The following is a 25,722-nucleotide window of genomic DNA, read 5'->3' on the forward strand; positions in this document are numbered from 1 at the left end:
GAGATGCAATATACTTGTCCTATTCCTGGGAACAGGAAGCAACAACCAGATTGTTTTTGGTCAAATGCTCTTTTATTGACGATGGAGTGTGTGTATATTTGCTGCCATGGTGCTAAATGCAGGATGCTCTGAGTGTTTTTTTTCTGATGCTTTACTGCAGATGCCTCAGCAGTTCCGTGTAATATTAATGACTAACAGTTTGTTCAAGAAAACAATCTCTTTATTAACAAGTCTGTCAATGTTGAAAAATTTGATCATCGTTGTCTTGATGTTCAGTATGACTGGACATGCTTTTTTCGTCTTGGAGAAAAAAAATTGCAGACGTCACACATGCAATTGAAGAGTAAATGTCAGAAATATTCACTCAATCAAATCAGCATGATGCCACTCAGCAGACTGATTAACAATACTATAGGAATACAATAGTGTCTTATAGTGGGTTGCTGCCTAGCTTGTGTCATTTACTCCAACAATAGACTCCAGTGTCCCTACAACCATGAAATTACCAATTTAAAAAAATAATGAAAAATCTGAGGTAGAAAACAACAGTCAAGGCTAGAAAATGACAGTATTCCATTAGTATGAGGCTAATAGATTTCCTGCCAGAGAAATTATTTTTGAGGCTTTGAATAGTTCAATGAGCTATTTTTCACCGTAGTAACCTTAATGAATGTTCTGTGAAAACATCACACTTTTATGAGTACAGGAATTTTCTTTAGAGGGAAAGATCAATTGGATAGTTTCCATAACAAAGGCATATAGGACAGTGGATTAGGAATGCAGTTTGCAAGCCATAACATAGCAAGGAAAGTAATTGAGAAAGAAGTAGCTAAATTTGTTTGTGCTTTTCAGAATCTTGAGTCATGTTATTTCTTTTTTTTCACACCTGGTTGTCCATCCAAAGTCGATATTCATGGGTAACTGAAACTTTACACTTACACTACTATGATGCCTTTTAAGTTTTCTTTAAAACAACCAAATTGTTAACCAATGAATTTTAGGGAAATGTAAAACTGTGTGCATTCAAGTTTATGTCAAGGATATAGCTTGGCGAAGAAACAGTCATTGCATTCAGGTGTGAGAGAAGGGTTTTGTGGTCTATCGGAACCAATGTGCAATCTATGCATATGAGATGCATAAACTAACCACAGCACACTAACCTGCTAGCATAATGGCTATAGTTAAGCATAGTGACAGAAACATTAAGTGTGGTGGGAAGTTTTGCAGCAGTGAGGGAGCTTGTGAAGATAGAGGTGAGCATGGATTGTCCAAATTATTAGTAGACAATGACCCAAAGCACATTGAAACAATGGAATGGCTGTGCTAAAGGAGGCCCAGTGCCCTTGTGAAACCCTGTTTATCCCAGACCTGAGCCTGTGATTAGCAAAACGAAAATGAGCTACAGTATTTCATACTACACCGCCTAGCTGTGCTGCATTGGTAGACCATTACTCAAAATGACTCATGGTCGTTATTTCTGCAAAATGTGTTTCCTTTGACTCATAGGGTGTGCAAGCATATTCTATTAAATCAATCTGTATGTATTTCCTATATTCTATTACATATATCTATTTCTATATGAAAAATTAAAAAGAAGACTGCCCTGTTGCAGGGCTCAATTTTTCATAATAACCCTTTTAGATTAAGCTACAAGAAAGATTACATAAACCACATAAAATTGCAAATGCCAAATTTTTAGTGCATCTGCTCAAAGAGACCTCAGACTGAGTACAAATGCAGGCCTTTCACTGGTAAAATACTGAGTTCACTTTTTTTGTATAATAGTAAGTGTTTGCACTGGCTCTGGTGCATCTACTTCATTCTACACATCTGAAAAAACAAAGCCACTTTTACCTACTGTGTTCAAAATGTGATCTTCTTAAATTTAAGGCCCAACAATTCACTGGGATGCTTATTGCCAGGAGTATGTCCATGAAATTGTTTATATGTGCTTCAGTTACAATGTTGTAGGATCCCCAGTCTGAAAAAGGACTGCAAGCTCCAGAGGGCGCTAAAAGGCCTTGATAGCAGGAAAAAAATAAAAGGGGATGTAATTATTTCATAAGTACAAAAAAGAAAGGGCAATGGGGAACAACAAGTAATTTAACAGGAATGGTAGCAGTGATAAGCTCCGATATGTAAGGTCCTCAGCTTTGTGTAATACAGTACAGACTACCTAGCCTTTTAAATGTCAGCTGGGGTCCTGTGTTAAAAAAACTCCAGTGATTCCTGGATGAGGAAACGGGTAACTTTAACATGGGTGCTTTCTGCCATGTCTTTACATTAAAAAGGTAATGATCAATTAACTTACTGCCATTAGAAATTTCTTTAAAAAACTGGCAGTGGTCCACCATGGTGTATGGGAGGTAAAAGAACAACAGAAAAAGATTACCAAAGCATTTCAGACCTTAGCAGATTCTGGAATGGTAAGCCACAAGCCTATCTAAATTAATACAGTAAGACAGAAACAGAAGAAATAAGGTCCACTTTATAGGTATCCAGGAAAATTTGGGAGGATGAGATCCTATATTGTTGTTGATAAAACCGTGGCCATCTATTTTTCCTTGGGCTATGAGACTTTCCCCAGTAGTCACACAATACCATAGGATATACACCCCCTAGTGATAAAGCCCTAGACCACTAATTATGCAGTTTATAAATTGGATGGGCTGTCAAGTTTGTGAAGCCGTGAAGACAAGAAAGTCCATAGTCACCTGTTTTAAGATTTTACTTTTTGAAGTGGGTTTACAACCCTTTCTTCATTATCCAGCTGGTACCACACCTTCTCTTTGAAGACCTGAAACAAGGTGCAGAAGCTCCTGATATTTTGTATGCCATGGGTACCTTTTTAATATAGTAGTCACTACTACTCATCTTCTTTATCAAGCGAGTTATCTCTTTATCCAGTGTCTTTTCAGATGGCTATTAATTTATAATTTTGGATTGTACATTATACAGTAAACTATCAAGATATGTTGTTTCAGAATGTCTTTAAAAAATTATGATAACGACATTTCCTTTCACTTTATCTTGCTTTGGTTGTTTGTTGTTGGTCAGTTATACTTCAGTTATTATCTGACTGGTCTCCTAAACTACTGTACAGCAAACTGACTTTCCAAACCAATGTCAAGAAAATCTACTAAGCCCCCCTCTGCACTCAGCATGCCTAAGACTTTCCTGTGTATTCCACATTTTCCTGACTAGCATGATTGGGAGAATGGGATGATGGATGTTGAACCAGTTAGAAATTTATTGTTTAGCTTGGGGATGGGGTGGGAGTTGGATTGTGGTTTTCTCTCCCCGACCTTTTCTACGGGCCATAGATATGCAGTCAGGACTTTCTTGCTTTTTTACTGTGTGTTTTCTTTTTGTGTTTCGCTCTCTGTTGCTCAAATACCTAACTTGATGGCTGCCTCCTGGAATGTCCAGGGCCTCAATTTAATATTTAAAACATTAATCTTTCTTGATTTTGTGTGTTGTAAGTAAATAGGCATTGCTTGTAAACTAAAGAGTCCAAAAGTTTAGATGAGGATGTACCTCATCTTAATGATAAACGTTATCATGTGACTGTGTCATCCTTGGCTTGCACTTGCAAGTGCAATACATTCATTTCAGTGTGAAGAATCTTCTAACTCATGGTAACTGACTCAGGATTTGTCTCCAGGCTTAGACTTAGTTTTCTCTGTGCCAAAATCAGGGCCACAAGAACTATGCACTGTGTATTCAACAACTTCATACCAGTGTTAATACTGGTTATCTTTTACCAGTGACATTTTAAAATTTAAAGGATTCAGTATCATTCTAGGAGCTGATGCAAATATCATTATGAAACGCAAACTAGAAAACCTCCCAGCTGTATATCTCATTGCAACCTCAATCTGCAAATGTCCGCTGCCCATTCGTTCCTGATCTTAATTTTAACTTTTCTTGCTCCCTTGGACATGTCTCAATCCAGACTTAATTACATATTCATCTGAGTCAAATATGACCTCAAAAAATTTTCAAATTTTTTTTTACACTACTCCTCTCCCATGCTGTCTGCTAACAATTTAATTCACGACTGCAAAAACATGCTAATCATCTGAATGATTTTATTTCTATAAACCAACAGTCATTGAGCAATCTTGCTTATGTATAAAAAGCTTAACCGTTTGCGAGCAGCTTGGCTTGTTCAAAACAGCATCAGATTGTGGAGCTTGAATCACATTTCTCATCCTTGGATGGAGTTGTCTTCGTGTGGTAGACCATAATCATGAAATATTAAAAATTGAATCTGGCACAAACTGAATTCACTGCTTTTAGAATAAGCTGAATTGGAAATCCACAATACTATTTATCTTGGGCGAAGTGCAGTAAAGATTTAGTGCTCAGATGACAAAGATGTGAGTCCTTAGTATCTATTCCCATTATCAGAAAAAAATCTGGACTCACTGCTGATAAATCTGGTCAGATCAATAAATGCTTTTTCAAATTGTCAGAAATGTGACACCTACAGTATTGTTTTTTAAAATTAACCACTTGCTAGAAGGTGTGGACCTTACAAGGTTCACTGAGAAGGAAGTTTCTCTACTAATTCACACCAGTCATTGTTAAAATTCAAGAAAGTCTTGGATTCTTTGGATAAGGGGAGGTCACCATGGTTAGATGTATTATTGTTGGAAATGTTATCCACTTTTTTCTAAGCTGCCTTCTAAATCCACACTATCTAATGTTGAAAACTGCCTTCTCCCCTACATAAATGAGTGATTCAACAAATACAGCTCTGATAAGTCTCTTGCCAAAGCAGGCTCCTCTCAATGTTCAAATTCTGACACCAAGTTTATAGCTAAATTCCTGGCCCATCACTGTCATGCATTCTATGTGTTTAGAATTTTTTTAGTGGTTATTTTAAGTTCCCCTCTTAATTTTGAATTCCCAATTTTGAATTGCATTTGTGGCCGTTTCGTCCTAACAAAGATATACTGTAGTTGCCTTGTTATCATATAAAACTTAGACCGATGAAAAATTTTGTTTAAAAGCGATGAACAAGGTAGGTGAAGGGTTTTTGGTATTTGAGATAGAGGTTTCCACAAATATCTAACGCAAAAATTAAAGTAAGGCAATTTTGTTGGTCCACAAATTAGACAAGTCATCAAAGAAAAGAAAACTGAAGATCTGCTGGTAGGGCCGGAGCAAAGTGCATAGAAGGCATTCAAGGATGCTGCTGAAAATTTTCTTGCCAACTAGAGAGCACCAAACTAAATCCAGCCAGTTGACAACACGCTTTAACTACACAAGACAATACATGTTTCTCCCAATTTCACCTGATACAGTTCGAAATTACACTTGTGTTCAGCTTGAAGCTGTCTATTATAATCACCAAAAATTTTCAGGAAGCAAAACATTTGAAAAAATTGTTGTCCAGCATAATTATTCAGGCTTTTTCAAAAAGAAATGTCTCTATGGTATGGCTATTTTTCTTAACAGTGCTGCCTGATGGCATAAAAGCGAAATACTCTTCCACCCACATAACAAATAGAACTCAAGTTTTCTTATTACATGGTGTAAACCATATATTGGCTAGCTGAAAAAATTCAGAATAAAACTTGTATAAAATTGGAATATTTCTTTTGAACAACCCTATATTTCTTAACAGTCTCATGCATACTTCATTTATTTTACAGTCACTGGGGGCCTTTAACAACTGGACGCCTGCTCATTTCAGAGACCACTCATGCACATCTACACTTGCACTCAAACAGAGATAATTTTGAATTACCAGTTAATACAACATAAGCATCTTTGAGATGTTGGGGGATCAATGAACGTGTGAAAAACTCATATCGTCATGAAGAAAATTGATAAACTACACAAAGACAGCACCAGGGGTTGGACTTGAACCCTAACGGCTGCATCCGTAAGGCAGTACTGCTGCAGTTGTGGCTGATAGATGTTATCTTATTCAAAGAATTTTAGTCACACAGTTGTTTGCTTCTCTGTGGAATCTGCCCCTTGTCTATGCTAGTTTTATTAATAGTTTAACGTGTGTTTGAATTCTTATTGTAAATGATAATTTTGGTCACATGCTTTGGGCCTGCACCAAATTAACATAATTTTGGGGCCAAAATCTTTAAATACCTTTCAGACAGCTTGGATGTCACAATCCCTCCTAATCCACTAACAGCTGTATTTAGTGTAGCTCCAGATGGGTTTAAAGTGGAGAAGGACTAACAAATTGTAATTGCCTTTACTACACTATTGGCACGTAAACTTCTCTTGCTCAGTTTGAAGAATCCTAACTCTCCTCTTTTAAGTCATTGGGTAACTGATGTTTTATATTATATGTAACTGGAAAAAATCAAATTCGCACTTAGTTGATCTGTTCAAAACTTTTTCAAAACCTGGCAGGATCTAATCAATAACATTTTAGAATAAGCATTTAAATTGAGGAAGCTGGTTCTCTCACCTTTTTTACTCCATGTATCTCTATTAATTTCTTATTTTATCTATTCTTGTGTCTTTACTAGCTTAACGTTTTACTCTGCTGGCCTAGCTCTCTTTCTCAGGGGTGGGGGTTGATTTTTTTCAAACCTTTTTATTTTTGTAGAACTCAAGTTATGTGTATGGAGTGTTATTTGATTTTAAAAAATTCAATAAAATTAAAATATAAGAGTAAATAATAATTTTGGTGATTGTTTGCTCAGTACGGAATCCATAATATGAAGACTGATACATAAAAATAATATTGTGCATTCCATTATGATTTTAAAATTTAACTTGCTGTGTTGGCTGGGATTGGCTCCAGCAGACCCCCGTGACCCTGTGTTAGGATAGAGCGGGTTGGATAATGACTGACTGACTGAACTTGCTTTGCTCTTTGTATGTGTGGAAATAATCAAGGTATGTCCCTACAAATAAATGACTTACCACAGGTGGTGCTAAAAACACTGTCACATGATCATACTGTGAAAGGTCTACCTGGAGAAGCATATAAAAAAGTTAAAAGTACACATTACACATAAAACCTAATGCAAAATAAATCAACATAGTTTTTAATTTAGAAATGTCTAGTTAAATAAATAAATATTTAATGAAAGCAGTTTTTCCCCCAAATCCAGTCACTTAAAGTGTGCAGTGAAGTTTAAATACACAATAAGAACCATATTGTTGGCTGTTTATCTTGAAGAAACAAAATGTGAACGTAAATAAAAGTGTCAAACATAAATGCATAAAAACAGAAATAATTATTGACTGCTTTAAAAATGAAATGCTATTTTCATAAATTTCTGAGACAAAAGGCTGTGGAAATTGTAGTCGCTATAATTCCCAGTTCACTTTTGTTAGAAATGTTGATTGCAAGAAGCAATGAATTTCCTATTGATCAACTATGCAAAACACAAAACCTAAAGGCTATTCATATATTTGTGGCAATGAATGCAATAAATGTGTAGAATACAACACAATACCTTCCAAAAATTAGAGCTGACAAAATTTACTCTATGGCTTGGTATTCTGTTCCACCGGGCTCGGAATCGTGCATAAGTCAGAAGTGCAGGGTTTACCTCAAAACCAGTACTTTGAAATCCAAGAGATGCTGCAGCAAACACCTAGCAAAACAAACGTGATATATGAAATGCTATGATACATTTACAGTGCCCTCCATAACGTTTAGGACAAAGACACATTTTTCCTTGATTTACTCCTCTGCTCAACGGTTTAAAATAACAAATCAAACAATTCAAACATGCTTAAAGTGCACATTGCAAACTTTAATTTTGGGGTATTTGTATACATTTTGGTCACACCTTGAAGAAATGACAATAATATTTATACATGGTCCCCCCATTTCAGGAAGCCATAATGTTTGGGCCAATCAGCGTCACGGGTGTTTGTGATTACTCAGGTGTGTTTCATTGTTTCATTATTGCAGGCATGGGATGCCTTGGCTTGCTTTACCCTTCGGAGTCTGTAGTTATCATTGTTCAACATAAGGACAAGAGCCATGCCAATGAAAATCAAAGTAGCCATCATGAGGTTGAAAAACAAGAATAAAACCATTAAACACAATGTTAAAACCTTAGGATCACCTAAATCAACTGTCAGGAATAATATTAAGAAGACAGAATGCACAGGTGAGCTCAGTAATCACAAAGAGACTGGTAGGGCATGGAAACTTCCACTGTTGATGACAGAAGAATCCTAACTAGGATAAAGAAAAAGCCCCAAATGCCTGTCTAACAGATCAGAAGCAGTCTATGGGAGGCAGATGAATGTGTCAAGAGACTACTATCCACAGCAGGCTTCATAAACAGAAATACAGAGGCCACACTGCAAGCTGCAAACAACTACCTAGCCACAAAAACAGGATGGTCAGATTAGTTTGCAAAAAAGTACTTAAAAGAGTCTGCAGAATTCTGAAAAAAGGTCTAGTGAACAGACAAGACAAAGACGAACCTACATCAGAGTGATGGCAAGAACAAAGTGTGGAGATGAAAAGGAACTGGCCAAGATCCAAAGCATTCCACCTCATCCGTTAAACATATTGGTGGGGTGTTATGGCTCGGGCATGTACTGTATAGCTACCACAGGTACTGGCACACTTATCTTCACTGATGATATAACTGCTGATGGCAGTTGCACAATGAATTCCGAGTTGCATAGAAATGTGTTATCTGCTCACGATATGACAGCATATCATCCTACAAGATAAGGATCCCAAACATACTGCTAAGTTTCTTAAAGCTAAAAAATGGAAAATTCTTGAATGGACAAGCCAGTCCCCTGTTAAAATTCAATTCAGCACGTCTTCAATATGCTGAAGAGAAAACATAAAGGTGCAAGCCTCTGAAACAAGCAGGAGCTGAAGATGACTGCATTAGAGGCTTGGCAGATCATCACCAGAGAAAACACTCAGCAACTTGTGATGTCTATAAACTGCAGACTTCAAGCAGTCTTTGCACGCAAGGGATATGTAACAATGTACTAAACATGACTGCTTTAATATGCCTGCTATTGCTATGTCCCAAACATTATTGTACCCTGAAATGGCGGGACCTTGTAGAAAAAGTGTTGTCATTTCTACATGGTGTGACTGAAATGCATGCAAATACCCTTAACAACACTATGGAGGGTCCTGTATATTAAAAGCATACATTGCTTGGATTTTTGTACAGCCTCTCTCCCTTGGTACTTAAGTCCAATAGAGAACATTTGTTTTTCTCAGTTCAGAAACCTGGATAATGCGCATACATACAGTTTGATGCTTAATCTATCTAAATTGCAGGTTAGCCTTAGCAAGTTAACTGTCAGCAGACCATTTCAGACAGTTGTCTCAGACTTCATCAAGTTCAGTGACAAGATGGCATAGCTATTTATAATCTTTTTTTGTGAATTAAGTTATTTGGAAAGATCAAGAGAGTTAAAGCAGAGATAAATGACTATTACGTCACATATAATTTCAGACACATGGCTTTCTCTAGATAATGCCACCTCACAGCCGCTTCTATACAGTTAACAGTACTGTTATGGATAATTTGGGGCTGTCAGTAAATGTAAAGCAAGAATCATTCATTAAATAAACGAACAGTTATGAATTGCATTCTAAGCAAAGCTGTGATTCAAATGTCCAGAGTCACTGTTGGAGAAAACAGCTTAAGGATAAATCTGACCTGAAAAAGCATAACTCTAAGGTAATGAAGGTCACAACTGGCACAGGCAAAGATGATGCCCTTTAAAATGAAACCTTAAGAAGACCAGAAAAGCTAGCTAGATGATAAAAAGCAGAAGCGGCAATATGAGTTCTTAAAAGGATAACAAGTGTTGGTGCATTATTTATAATTACAGTGCCTATAAAAAGTGTTCACCCTCTTGAAAGTTTTGACATTTTATTGTTATACAACATTGAATCACAGTGGATTTGATTTGGCTTATTTATACTAAACAACAGAAAAAGGCCCTTTAATGTCAGTATGAAAGCAGATCTCCACAAAGTAGTCTAAATTAATTATGAATAGAAAATACAAAGTATTTTCATGTCCTTACATTTGACACACCTAAATCATCACTGGTGCAGCAAAATGGTTTTAAAAGTCACATAATTAGTTCAATGGACATCACCTGTCAGAGGTTTCACTTGATTACAATATAAATTTGTCTCATTTGGATAGTCCAACTTGTGGTGAGTCATTTTGGTAGTCATCCAAGCAACTCCAAATGGTGATTAAGAAAGCACAAGTCAGGGGATGGAGACAAGAAAATACCCAAGTCATTGAAAATCCCTTGAAGTCCAGCTAAATCAATCATTAAAATAGCATAGCACAGCTGTAAATATGACTACAGCAGGCCATTCACCAAAACTGAGTGATTGTACATCAAGAAGACTAGTGAAGAAGGCCACCAAGCGAGTTATAATAACTCTGAAGGACTTATAAGCCACAGTTGTTCAAATTGGAGAGACTGTGCAAGCAACTGTTTCCTGAGTGCTTCAACAGATGTAAGTTTATGGGAGTGCTGCAAGGAGAAACCCACTATTAAAAGAAAAACACTAATATCAAATCAGCTAGAGTTTGCTAAAAGGCACCTGGGCAACTCTGAAGTCAGCTGTTAGAAGAGTCTACGGTCTGATGAGGCCAAAATGCCAATAGACTAAATGCCATATGTACTGTAACCCACACACTGTTCATTATCAAAAACAGTTTTCCCACTGAGAATCATGGAGGTGGCAGTATCATGCTGTGGGGATGCTTCTCTGCCACAGGCCTTAGAAGACTTGTGAGAATATAGATGCTGCAAAATACAGAGAAATACTGATGGGAAACCTGATGCAGTCTGAAAGAGATCAGCCCCTTGGGAGAAATATTGTTTTTAAACAAGACAACAATCCTATGCTTAAAACAAAGCTAAACAGGAATGACCTTAAAAGAACAATGTTGTTGTCCTTGAGTGGCCGAGTCAGAGTAAAGATTTCAATACAACTGAGGATTTGTGGTAGGACTTGAAAAATCCTCTTTACTCACAATCCCCATGCGACATGACAGAACTTGAGATGTTTTACTAAGAAGGTAGAAAATGTCTGTGTCCAGATGTGCAAATCTGATGGAGAGACCTGTGCATCTACTAAACACTGACTTGAAGGGATAGAAAACCTATGAGATCGATTATTTTGTGTTTTACAACTGCAGATACTTTAGATCACTTTTTCTGTTGATCAGTGTCAAAAATCCACTCTGATTCAATTTTATATAAAAATATAATGTGAAAACTTCCAAGGTGTGAATGCTTTTAACAGGCACTATACACAAATTGTTTTTAATAAATATGCTGGACTAGCCTTCATAATGGTTCTTTAACTGATGGCACAAGTCACCATCATATAAGATATAAAGCACATCTGAGTTTTTGTCTTTGAGCTATTGAAAAAAATGTAATTTAACTATTTTATAATGTATAATTCAAATATTGACATTTGTTCTGGTTAGTTGAAAACCAGTGAATGCATTGTAATCTGTTACCTTTTTAGGAACCTACCAGTCTTCCATCCCCTGACCCAAGATCTGCCAGGCTTCCCTTGCGTCCTTTCAGAAGTTTCATCACGTTTTGTGTCTGCACTTTACTTGATGGCACATAGGGCACCTGCAGGGTATTGATTATTTATTACATTAATGCAACAGTTAAGTATCCATGTTGCTGTAATGCATTTGCTGATTAAAATCAATAACTTGCATGTTGTTATTATAGAGGCACTGAACACTCAATCAATGTAAGAGTAAGGAACCCCCATCATTAACTTCATGACTTTTTGTAGCTGAAACCAAATGACTTTATGGATTTCCTCCACATAACCACCTTGGCACAGCATTTTATGTTTAGGCTACAGCTTACATTTATTCTGGGCTTGCCACAATTACATCTTAAAAATGTTTCCTACTGCTGTGAAAATAAATGAAAAATTAGAAAATTAAAATAAAAGAAGACTATGAGGTTTAAAATTTTAGATAATAAAAGACAAAGAAATTCACTCTTTCAGTGCTTTCATTTCAGAGATATGGGGTACTTCTTGTGTCCTTTTGGAAGTCAGTCTGCTGGCACAACTCTGAAGAGAATGTGGAAGACATCAGTATAAAATGAGATGAATGATACACCTTCCAGGAATCTGGTCATAGAAAACTAGTGGGAAAGTGAGATTTGGAGAATACATGGAGATAGTCAGACAGTTGTGTTTTGAGAGATATATTTAAAAACCTGCAGCCACCATACTCTGACTACAATGGTCTGTACTGGACTGATTTACTGTAAATATTGTCATAAATATGATTTCATCTTTTGTAGTTTAATGGTAAGAGTTGTAGGATTTTAGCTAAAAACATAATTTTTGAGGCTTTCACAAACAGTTTTGCAATACCTTTTCAATTGCAAGTAATTTATTCTTGAATTATATGAACACTAATAGGATAATCCGATGTACTTAATTTGCTAAGCTATTTTATTTTTCTACATAATCACTATTATCTTCAACTGCCTTGCACCAGCCGGAAACCATAGTTAGTATCCCTGTTCTGTACCAGTTTTAATCGTACACCATGACCTCTTTCCACTTTTCCAATAACCTTGTCATTTGTCCCAAACTTTTTGCAACAAATTTCATCTTTGAGGGTTCAAACATGGTACACATCTAATTTCATGGAAAATACACATTGCTGTAGTTTTTCAATAAAAAGCAATACAAGATATATTTATTGCAGAACATACACATGGTACATACAGTAAGATCCTCTAGCACACTTAACAATAATGATACCTTTTTTTACAGAGCACCTTTCCCATGCTCAAAGCACTGAATCCAGTTCAGAGTAACTGAATCAGGGGAGCACTGTATGCAAGGCAAAAACCAACCTTGGATGTGAAGCCAGTCCATCTAAGGACCCATTTAAGCACATTTCCACACTTACATTGAGTTCTGATAGAACAGCCAGTTGGTCTTGAAGACCAATTTCATGCAGACATATACAAGGTATTTTATGTTACTCAATAGTCATATACTGTAATCACTGTGTTAACTACGGTAGAAAAACAATGAATGTGTAAAGTTATACTGTGAGTCACAGACAATATCTAACTGTGTGACCTTTGGGACTTATACGCAACTTCTCTGCTGCAGGGCTACACCACCTATGCTAATCAGTTAAATACAATAACATGCAGGTCAGCTTGTCCTGTAATTATTACCACTTACAACACATATAATTTATGCAGAGATTTAGAAAATAACTGCAGATGCACTTTCTACTTAATACTGTGCATTTGCAGAAGTTAATTATACATAGTATATTCTCTTCTTTTGCCATTTCTAACTCATTGAAAATGTCATGTGGAAGGTAATTTACTGCAGATTTCACTGCTCCAGATATTTTTCCGAGAATACATATGAGCAGTTTTGAGCTGCCATTCTACATTTACAATATGTAAATGTATGTATCGTATGTTTTATGATTAAAATAACTGAGAGGTTAGTAAAGCTTTGTAATTTTATTCTCATTTAACACAGTCATACTCAAGCCTACCACAGTTCTTCACTGTAAACTTTTTTGGAATTATGAGTTATAATATATAAACGCACAACCTCAGATAATATTGACCAATTAAGATAATAACAATGAGTTTTTAGACATAATTAAAAAGGGCAGAGATTCAAACTAAACTCAAGTTCAAGCTTATTGTTGTTTGTATGTAGAACAATTAAGTTTTTACTTGCATGTCTCCTAAGAAGAATGCCTCTTCACTGAAGCAAGGGAAGCAAGCATGGGCAGAACAGTACCTCCCACGGGATGCTAGATGGTAGCCCCTATGGGTTGCAATGGTGCCTCGGACTCCAGCAGGGCTTCATAAGAGACGGAGATGTCTACAGCCCTGTTGGGATCCAGGGGGCACTGCAGCTAATCCAGAGCCTGTTATGAGCATTCCTTTCACCACACCCAGAAGTGCTGCCAGAAGCAGGTCATCAAGCACCTGGAGCACTTCTGGATAACACATATAAGGTGCCAGCAGACAGTACTCGGTAAACCAGAGTCAGGAGGAGGGAAACAAAGCTTGCCAAGGAGGAGTGGAGGAGAAAGAAAACAGAGAGAATGAAAAGTAGTGTACTGTGATTGTGCTTAATGGGACTGTGTTGTGCCTGTGGGAAACAGGGAAGGCATTTCCCACGAGGTGAAGAAAAAAAAATAAAAAACATTTGTGTTTTTATAAGTTCATCCTGAATCTGTCTGTGTTGGGCTAAGTGGCTGCTACGCCCTCTACACTTGTCACAATATTTACAAACATATAATGTACTGCATACAGTATGTACATACATACACAATAGATAGATAGATAGATAGATAGATAGATAGATAGATAGATAGATAGATAGATAGATAGATAGATAGATAGAAGTAGGAAAATGTTGAGTCATTTTAGATTTTGATTTAAACCTCAATTGCTTCATTAATTATAATATTCACAACAAAGAAACATAGTGCAAATTAAACATTTCCAATCTGAGAATTGTACACTTTATTAAACTCTAGTACTGTAAAGTACTTTTTACATAGCTGCCAAGAAAAGCAGGCTATAAGAGGGCTGACAGCAGGGCCCCAGACTGATTCTTACAATACGAAGCAATGAGCTACAATGATGCCCAACAGCTTCTTTCACCTGTTTACTAAATATCTTTGTGCACTTACATTGGAGAGGTAGAAGATGCGACACAGCCCAAAATAAAGTTGACACTTTCAAGCAACAATGGAGTTTTGTGTCTTTTAAAATAGTTGCACAGAACAAACAAGCAAGCAAAATAAAAATTTTCAAGTATGGATTAAGGAAAAAGTAAGGTGAAGGTCTTGAGGTTGGCGTGTGGAAAAAATTAAATTTAATACGATGAAGACATTCAAAAATGTCCTCTGTCTCACCATTTAAACATCTAATGCATGGGAATATTACATGTTTAAGAATAAAATGAAAGGTAAACCAACTTTGTACTCTGTAGCAGCCTAGTTATTTATGCATACTTGGTTTATATTTATTTGTTTATGCAGCATGTTTAGGATGCACTCAGATGCTACATAATATGATACAGCATTTGACTTAACAAGTACAAAAGGAAAAATAGCATGCCTATTATTCTTAATACCTTTAACTTCAATGGAATGGTTCTGAGTCCAGGAAATACAAACATTGCCCAGAATCCATATACTGTGGCCACTGATGCAGTAATAAGTAAGGTCAGGCGGTGGTTTGGTTCATTCTGTCTCCGGATTATTGTATTTTTCTCTTGAAGCAAGGCATCTATGGGATCTTCCATGATATTCCAAAATAATTAGATTTATGTCAGACTTATAATTCATCTAAAAAAACAAGCAAATTGGAGACAATGTTCAGGATTCTCTGTTTCAACATTGTTTTTCAAATGCATTTTTTTTCTTTTGGTACATGCATCAAACTAAAAACAAAATGTTTTTGTGTATTTTTTGTGTCTGCAATAAATTATGCAAGGAGTAGTAGAGAGCCACGACTCTGCCTTTACAACAAATGAAATATCTTTGCTTAATAAGGACTGTGGAGAAAAAATATAGATGTACTGGAACAAAATAATTCACACAAAACCAACACACAACTTGCAGGCTTAATTCATTAGGCACTGTAATGTCCTATGACATTAACGCAATAGTTGTCAGTAGACAGCACTAACTACATAAGCCACAAAAGGTAGATTGATCAAAATCTTACTGGCAGACTAAACCTGAGTAAAAAAAAAAATCAACTGATCTTTAAGATAATAATTTTAGAATTCCTAGAGTTACTCGTGAATTTCCATGTACATGAGAACTGCAAATTTGAAGAGACAGAACAGATCAGGTCTATGAAGCCAGTACCTTTCTGAATGTTCAAGCTTCAGCACACACATTCAAGAACAGAGTGCACACAATTGTGACAATCATTTTAGGCATCACATTTTTGAGTTATAAACATTGGTGGTGGGTATGAAATTATCCATCCATCCATAGGTTTTCAGGGCCACTTATCCAATTCCAGATTGCAAGTACCTAATGGGTACTACCTGCAAAGATGTCACTAAACCATACTGGGACATGAAATGTATTGTTTGTTCCCTGAAATGCAGAAAATCAGTGAAGAAAGCTGTGCACAAGAAACTAAATCATCTTCAAAAACAAAACTACTGAATTACAACCATTAACACTAGGATATCTGTTTTTATTGTTTGTTTCACTTCACCCATTAAGTGATTGGCAAAAAGGCTGATCAACAAAACCAATACCTCCACAGCAGAAAATTATCTTCTTCAAAGTCAACGACATAGCATTACAGACCGACCGGACAGCCACACTAGTAACGTGTGTTAAAACAGCAGCATGCACTTGCATTGCTGGACAGAAAAAGTCATGCAGTCAAAATGCTGTACCTTTGTGGAAGGTAAGGCTATTTTTCTATTATGATTTTACAACATTTGACAGAATAATAACTTGAATCAGATTACTGGAATCGTTTATAGCACTGTCCTCTCACAAAACACAGCAATAAAGCATTATACTATATATTACATAAACTGTAAGCCTTGCAGCTACCCATTGCTGAAGAAAATATATTGGCCACAAACAGTTTAAATAGAAACTGCAACACAACCCAATTTAAAACTGCACATCATACAGTTGTGAAAGGACAACCCACAAAAGGCCGTAATGTACGTGCAAACTACACAATTCAAACATAGCACGTGAAGCTGAGTGCTGTCAGGCTTTTGCTGGACAGCACAAGCTTGATATTTCTCTACATAACATGTTTTTTATCTGTATCAGAACCATTTGATTCTCTAAAACAGATGGGGGGGAGGGTGCGCTTCTGTTAGCTTAATTTACAAAAAATTAAAAAGGCACACAAATGGCTTTTTTAAAATTTAGCACATTCAGTCAGAGAACATGGTGACTTTATTTCAGAAGCAAGTAAAAAGTAACAAGTGCTCTGTAGCCACATTGTTTTGTTTCTTTTTTTGTGTCAACCTCTAAGACGGTAAATAGTGTTTCAATGTTTTCATAGCTTAACATTGACCACACCATTTCCTTTTATGTATGAAAAGCTCAAACCTGATGTACACACATAAACTTAAAGTGACTCTTATTTTACTGCAGAGAATATGTATTCCAAACTCTCTTTTCATCAATAACCCCCCCCCCAAAAAAAACTGTATGCATCAGGGTGGCTTTAACTTTTTTCCCCAAGGGTCACTTTTGGTACCATCTGAGAATTACTTTCAGGGTTCCATTAGGCTCCATGATTCTATGAACCAACAAGCAACAGTTCCCTCAGAAAGCGATGCACTGAAGTTTCCCTTAAAAGGGTAATACAGTCCCATCTGGGTTTGAGTGGTTTACTGGTACTGAAAAAGTACTGAAAACCCCAATTTTTAAAATACCAGTATTTCTTTAGTTTTGACACCAGAAGCAAATGGTAGTTTTCAAGCATCTTGTGCTCAGTTTTTTTACTGGCTCAGTCAAAACTGCAAGGAGGAAAACCCTACATATTACATCTAGTGCAAATTTATATAAGCATGCTGATATCTGTGACCCTGCTCCTGTTAATGATCTAAAGAATGCTGGGAGGCATGCAATTGTGAGGTGGACCAGGGGAGACTGTCCTTGTTGGAGCTGGTAGAATAGGGAGGAGCTAGATGTTTGATGAGAAGCTAGATCTTTGGGGAGGTTTTCCTTATAGTGACTATTTAACACCATGTTTTAAGCAAAGACCCGCATGGCTTTTGTAATTCATAATGCTATTAAATAATTGCTTTATTATAACTTTATATATGTCACCATTTCACATCCTTCCCTTCCCTCACAGATTCATTCATCCACATGCAACTTCACAGATTCAAATAGTCATTCAAAAAAGCTTCCACATCAACCATCAAATTACTGTCTAAAGAAACAAATGTCACGGGCAGACTATCGCTGTTAAATAAATAAATGTATGTCATGCAGTGTCTCTTCCTGTTTGAAATAAAGAGCCACAAAATAAGTAAAATAAATTTTGACAGTTTTCACATATTACAAAAGCTATGGAGCCCCAAGGGGTGGCACGTATTGTCAGCACAGAACATTAGGTGGCGTGATGAAGAGAAGCTTGTGGTTTATGAATAATTAGCTTCTCTACCTTTATACAGCGGCAAACATCTACACTGGTTGGATGTTTTTAGCTGGGTATGCATTTGTTTTGTTGTCTCACAGATTGCTGCAACTCATAGCTATATTCAGTAATGATATTAAGATGATTCAAAGTTAATTCTTTCCAAGTTCATTTAAAATTGCTACAAATCATTATGCCATATTCAAATGAAACTCTAAAATTGGCACAAAACACTTAGATCTACCTCATCTACTAATTACTTTTACTCACTCAAACATGATGTCTTCAGTTGCTCTCTTTCTACCGTCTTCCAAGACAAAAAATTACTCAGCACGCATTATATAAAAAATCAGACTTCACTGTGTTTGATCATGGCTTGGCTATAGTGCATATTTTGCCTTTTCTTATCATGCATGCATACAACATGCCCCAAGAAGTGCATAAAGCTGAGTGTTAATTGGTATTGCAAGCTTGCAATGTATGATGTGCATGATGGAGGACAATGGCACTGACCTTTTAAGAAACATAAGGCACTCCTTTGATATATAGTTTAATCTGTTTATTTCAGATTTGTTATCTCTTGTTTCCCTTGACGTTTCTAGCACCACTGGAACCAGACAACTTCAAACACTGCCCGCAACACCAAATAAGCACCACCATGCCACCACATTCTTTGCTCAGTGCCCATATCTTACTGCATACAAGTACCTGCGCTCTTCCCATTTAAACTCTGTGTGACTCACTAATCAGGCTGCCTTTCCACAATTACAGTGCACACCTGCTAAACTAGCTAAGCAGAGGAATCTCACACACCTCCTCCTGTGAATATGAGTGCCTGACACCATTCTTGTGAGGCACAGGAGATAAAAAAAAAAAAAACGTGACAGCTGCTGTTTGGCACTTTGGGGAAATTCCTGCACATTTTCATTTATTTACATCAACAATGTGTCCAGCTAGGTGGCGATGGACGATATTATCAACCATCAGTTCAGCCCTACCTGTCACCCAATATTTATTGCTCTATAAGAAATTAGCAATCTTTTCTGCTGTGACACAGGAAAGTCTCTGTTTGACTGTGAGGGTAATCATAATATGTTAGCAAAAGTGTAAAGTGGATTCTTAGAAATAATCATAATTACAACTGTATCACTAGTGTCTCATAAACTATTAGGATGGTTGATGTGAATACACATGTGTATATTGTGTATTTTTTAAGTTAAGAAACCATGGTCAAATGAACTGTACCCATACTTAAAGACAATTATAAATAACTTACTATGCTGTACATAGCCAACATCAGGAGCATTACATATATGCAGCTGTATAGAGTGAAGCATATGGGATGCACGTGATCACTTGCAAAGAAAAAGTGATTTTTAAATTGATTGACACAACAGAAAGATTATTAGGTTTATACACTCTTCATTATCATTTGTTGCTAAAGATTTGTTGGCCATTGGTGTAAGCTGTAGCATGCTGTACACCTAAGTATGCATGGCTGTTTTCCAAACTTTAATAACGTTACTTGTTTCGATAAAGAAAGATCAGAAGTCATGTTATGCAGACAAAACAAATAAGATTGCTTATGTTAAACAATGGCAACGTAATATTTTGTACAGTGAAATTACAGCAGCTTTGTACGTTGACATAATTACAGTAGAGGTTTGAGAATTTGCTGATACCACCATGATTCTCTCTTTCTCAATTACGGCTGGGCGATAAAACATCCATCCATCCATCCATTGTCCAACCCGTTGAATCCGAACACAGGGTCACGGGGGTCTGCTGGAGCCAATCCCAGCCAACACAGAGCACAAGGCAGGAACCAATCCCGGGCAGGGTGCAAACCCACCGCAGGACACACACAAACACACACACACACCAAGCGCCAATTTAGAATCGCCAATCCACCTAATCTGCATGTCTTTGGACTGTGGGAGGAAACCGGAGCGCCCGGAGGAAACCCACGCAGACACGGGGAGAACATGCAAACTCCACGCAGGGAGGACCCGGGAAGCGAACCCAGGTCTCCTAATTGCGAGGCAGCAGCGCTACCACTGCGCCACCGTGCGGGCGATAAAACAATAAATATAATTATCGCAAAATAACTTTCTCATTAGAAATATAAGACAATGTTGATACAACTTCGACAGAACTCATTCCATCCATGTTTTGACAGACAATATGAAAACCAATGATAATGAGAACAGCGCTGCGCTGAACTAATCACGTGGCTGGAACAGAGTTACAGCCACATCATGTTCATTTGACGCACACAAAAGTGAGCGCAGTAGTACCAGCGAAATAAAAGAGAAAATGTTAACGAAAACTCGGGAAAAAAAATCAGCATTATCAAAGAAGACACCCCAACGGACATAGCCCAAGGCACAAAAAACGTGGAATTGGGTATTGTTCAGATACTTTGGCTATTCAAAGTCTGACAAGAAGAAGTGTAGTGCGCACTGGAAACGTGTCAAAAGCACATTCCCACAAAGACAAGTGCCATTCTTTAGAACACGCACAATGCGAGACTTGACAGTCCCAAACCCAAGTAAGTGCTGCACTAATAGGGACTAATAGGTCTACACGGGGCTGATTATTTTAAACACGCCTCCGCCCACTCTCGCAGCACTCCATCCAGCGCCCATCCACCTGGCCTAATTTGTCCTGCTCCAGCCCGGAGAAACACATTGCTTCCATGAAGAAAGCCATGTACGGCTGATAAACCCGTTTAACATGATTTTGTACAAGGAGGTGGCTGAAAGTTAACCCTCATTGGCCCAGTTGTCCTTTTCCCTTTTTTGTTACGATTCTTCTTCATCAGAATTTAATACAGATCTTCTAATGGGACTTACTTTTTAAACATGTTTGCACGTCTTTTTCACTGAAAGGATCAAGAAGGAGCAACATGTCTAGTTAAAGCTTTGTAAGAAGGCGACCAATTACTATTGAAATAAAGTACGATCTATGTTAATAATTGCTATTCATTACACAAAAATGTGGAGCAAACATGGAAGATGGTACCGTCTACATGCAAGTCACACATATACGTTGTGATGGACGACCGGCTACGGACTCCGGTCGCCACCCCCAGGCCGCTAGGAGGAGCCCTCCGGACAGCATGATGGTGCCCCGAGTTCCAGCAGGGCCTCATGGACTCTGTAGTTTATACACACAGCCCTGCTGGATACCTTGGGGGCCACCGGGAGTTGCTGTAGGGGGGCTAGTGGGCTCTTGCGTGCCCTATAACCCGGGAGTGCGTCACAGTCACGTGACCGGAGGAAGCGACGTGCTCCCGGGATGAAGAAGAGGACTGTTTGCCCTGACCCGGAAGGAAACGGACTTGTGGGTTGTGCCAGGAACCACTTCCGGGTCAGGGGCTATAAAAGGATTGTGGGAAGCCCAGAACACTGAGCTGAGCTGGGAGGTAGGGTGGCGACGTGTCTGGGCGAGGAGGATTGGTTTATTGAGAGAGTTTATTGATTATATGAGTGTGGAGTGGAGGGTGCTTGGTGCACTGTATAATTATAAAATAAATATTAGTTATACTTTTACCTCGTGTCTCGAGTGGTACCTGAGGGTTCAAGAGGTGGACAAAAGCCTTAACTGCTACAACGTTTAAGCTTAAAATATATGTTTTTCTAGTCAGCATATTATTAGTAGTAGCTTGACAAACACTTCCCACTTTTTCGCAGTACTTGTTGCTGCATCTCCTCTTCCGCTCACAAGCTCTGTGAGGAAAGGGGGCGTTACTAACGGCTGACCAATGAACTTCACTGCAGTCTTTAGTGCAATTGCATCAAATCGCGATTTTTACTAATTATTACAAGTCTCATCTTGTTTCTGCACTTTTGTGATCCTCTTAAATAAAAGCTATAGATACAGAAGCTTTTGGCTGAGAAATTTTGATTTTTTGTAGAGCACTTGGATAAGAGTTGGTGCTGAACAGTTTGTTTCAGTAATATCTGATTCTAAATCAGTTATCAAATCTTTGAACGGTTTCAGAAGAGACCACAGTTGTTATCTTTTTGCTGATGCGGCCAATCGTCAAATTGCTGCAACATTGAATTCAGCATTATATATTGTCTCCACGGACCTGTTTGAGTGACACTGTAAGCTTGCCTTTTTGTCCAGTATGTTTAAAATAGAAGAATAAGTTTTTTTGTTTTTTTTTACACTAGCCAGAAGCTGTGCAACTTCGGGTTATTCCTCCATCACTGCTGGCGTAAACGAACTTGAGAGAATCGTGTTAAGAATGTGGGCACAACAGTTTAGTCTGGCAGCGATTGTGTTTGCTCCTCGGTTAGTAACAGTCATTTCTGAAAACTCAAAACAGTAAAGGGCGAATGTTTTCTCTTGTTTTAATCGTGCTTGCTTCAAACGGGATCACAAAAAGCACCCTTGTCAAAAAGATTGTAGCTCCCACTAATATAATGGATGGTAACAGATATGAAATAAATTTTCTCAAAGCTTTCAGTCCAAATATGAGTTATGACAGCTCACCCATAATTATTAATGGTATCTAACTTGTCATATACAATATTCTTTTTCAGTTTTTAGCTTTTTCTACCACATGCCGCGATACAGTCATAGGATGAGGCAGAATCCTTTTAAATATCAGCCTTTCCAATTTTGGCTACTGCGTCAACCAGGTACTGCTATAGCTCTCACCAGACACTGTGTCGTAAAGCCCTATATCTTTGCAAACAAAATCCGCACATTTATCTTGTCCTCTGCTTTTAGAGTTAGTTGTTACTTTTGACAGTTTTTGAATGTCAGTTTAGTTTGTCCCTTCGCTACTGCACAAGCGTGGCGCTTTAAACCTAAGGTGCCTGACTTACAATACAATACAGTTTATTTTTGTATAGCCCAAAATCACACAGGAAGTGCCGCAATGGGCTTTAACAGGCCCTGCCTCTTGACAGCCCCCCAGCCTTGACTCTCTAAGAAGACAAGGAAAAACTCCCAAAAAACACCTAGTAGGGAAAAATGGAAGAAACCTTGGGAAAGGCAGTTCAAAGACAGACCCCTTTCCAGGTAGGTTGGGTGTGCAGTGGGTGTCAAAAGAAGGGGGTCAATACAATACAATACACAGAACAGACTTGTGTCCACTGTTTGCTAGCACATTTACCGCAGCAAGCCAACAGCACTTGGTTGCCGTCGCCATTGATAACAATTAAAAATGACTGCCAAATGTCAGACTTCCCTTTACTAAGTTTTACGGTCTTGTACCTTCATTTTTTAATACTGTTTTCACCAATGTAGATTTAAGGCTCTCTCCGGACTCTCCAATCTTGAGAAGGCTGCACGCAAGACAGCATATACTGTACATGCATCCCTAACTGCAGGTTAGGCAATTAAGTAATACAAATTCATGAATTCGTATATCCTCAGTACAAAATCAAGCAGCTTTCAAATGTAAATGAAGGAGAACATAAACAAAATTGACATATTCACTCAGTGGTGGTCAGCTTATGCTCCAAGGTAGAGGTCCGCACTGTGGGACTCACGGGACCCAATGCAAATGCTTTTGATGCGGGACTGATTTACAGTATTACAGGTGGGAGCTAGAGTCTGGGAAATTATATTGTATACAGAATTTACATTAATTTTATATAGAGAGAATTCATGAATACCAGCATCCCGCACTGTTCCTAACATCTGACTCCCAAAAGATCCTGGTCCTCACTGTTCCTCAGGCTTGGAGCAGGAAGGCATATGCATTTGAAGGATGGGGGAACAAAGCAGCTGTGAAAAGGGGAGGGGGGGGGGTTACCTGTTACTTATCTCTGTGTTAAACACAGCCCCTGCAAGGTTTGTTAATCACTTTATATCCAAGATCCAGCATCCTTGGCACCTACTGGGATGCTTACCCTCTAGTGTCCAAGACGAATATTAGCTTTCCCCTCCAAGGTAACAATTCTACCTCCTGCATTAGTTTCCCTGCCTGTTAACAATGCAAGGCACCCAGTATCTTCACAAGGCTTACTAACCCCTGTTCATTTACTTCTTCCCACAATGGTATGTTTCCTTGCATCTTCAATGCAGCTATGGGTTTCTCTTTCTGGCTTTGCCGGGCTTCATCCTAATTTTGCACCACTCATTTCATTCTAGCAACCTCTTGCACACTGGGCAATTGACCACAACAGATAAGAGAGAACTCTGATATTTTTCTATGTGTGTGCTCTGTTAATGAGCTGCTGCATCGGGACACAGTGCTCTGAGGGCAGACACTTGAAGATGTCAAGATCGATCTGTTCTTTTAATTTTAACAACTAAAATGCATTTAAATGTCACACAACCAGTGTGCACACTCTAGTCTTTTTGTATAATGTTCCTGCTTGTAGTCATCCTTTTACGAAACATACTTCATTAAATTGATTTGGTCAAAATCAATCTAGTGCTTTTTATTTAAAAATAAAATTCTTTTGAACATCCTATATTACAATATCTTGTGCATGCACTCTCTTTTTTAATATACATGTGGTTTTATTTTGTAAACGTACCTTTATTTAAATATTAATAAACTGAACAGTTAGAAGAAATATACATTAATGTGCAAGAAAGTGTAAAGTGACAAGAAGATAAATAAATGTATTGCCGTATAAAACTATTCTCCCGAATATCCATCCATCCATTATCCAACCCGCTATATCCTAACTACAGGGTCACAGGGGTCTGCTGGAGCCAATCCCAGCCAACACAGGGCGCAAGGCAGGAAACAAACCCCGGGCAGGGCGCCATCCCACTGCAGGGCATGCACACACACACTCACCCACACACCAAGCACACAAACGGGACAATTTAGGATCGCCAATGCACCTAACCTGCATGTCTTTGGACTGTGGGAGGAAACCAGAGTACCCAGAGGAAACCCACGCAGACACGGGGAGAACATGCAAACTCTATGCAGGGAGGACCCAGGAAGCAAACCCAGGTCTCCTAACTGCGAGGCAGCAGCGCTACCCACTGTGCCACCGTGCTGCCCTCTCTGACTATGATGTATACATTAAAGCTGGGCTAAAACCTAGTTTTTAAAAATGAATTTCTTGCTGCTCTAAAACTGCAAAATCAAAAGGGGCATGGTAGGTGACAAGTACATAGTCGGTAATCAAGCAGCCTGCAGGCAGGTGAAAAAGTAACAAGTCTTCAAATACACAACATAGAGGAGATATCTGATCAGAGAAATGGGGTGTGGCAGGCAGCAATTCTTTATATTATATTTAGACTGCAAAGAAGACCCATCTTTATGCTTGTTTTTTATTACTGACATTAATGTTCAAATACAGTAGCTGCATTTCAATAGAATTCTGTTCCAAGTTTAACAACTAAATAAGTGATTACACGGGATTGCTTCCTAATATTATTGATTACTAGAGACTGGGAGCCTGATCGAATCGGGCTACAAATTCTACGTTTTGTGAAATCAATACTTTCTCTGCAAAGAATTATTTGTTTTTTAAGTCCCTGAAATGATTTTGTTATCATGGCACTGATTTGTGCCTAAAATAGACCTTTTCGGCCGATGTAATGAAGAGCTTCCTGTTTAAACGGGGCTGCGAGAACTTAGCT

At 38.0% G+C, this 25,722-nt stretch overlaps 1 protein-coding gene across 2 annotated transcripts in view; it reads right to left on the reverse strand.

Annotated features, from left to right (window-relative positions):
• Positions 1 to 25,722, reverse strand: part of si:dkey-190g11.3 (uncharacterized protein LOC567059 homolog) — a 49,295-nt gene that overhangs the window by 10,116 nt on the left and 13,457 nt on the right. The window contains exons 2-5 of one of the 2 annotated variants that reach the window (XM_028805429.2): positions 15,143 to 15,356; positions 11,506 to 11,610; positions 7,446 to 7,586; positions 6,907 to 6,957 (exon numbers count right to left, since the gene is read on the reverse strand). In XM_028805429.2, coding sequence (XP_028661262.1) covers positions 6,907 to 6,957; positions 7,446 to 7,586; positions 11,506 to 11,610; positions 15,143 to 15,313 — 468 coding nt within the window. In that variant the 5' untranslated portion in view covers positions 15,314 to 15,356. The remainder of the gene's footprint in view (positions 1 to 6,906; positions 6,958 to 7,445; positions 7,587 to 11,505; positions 11,611 to 15,142; positions 15,357 to 25,722) is intronic. The other variant, XM_051930182.1, reaches the window with a different exon arrangement.

Source organism: Erpetoichthys calabaricus, chromosome 7 (assembly GCF_900747795.2).
Source record: "Erpetoichthys calabaricus chromosome 7, fErpCal1.3, whole genome shotgun sequence".
Taxonomy (NCBI): domain Eukaryota; kingdom Metazoa; phylum Chordata; class Cladistia; order Polypteriformes; family Polypteridae; genus Erpetoichthys; species Erpetoichthys calabaricus.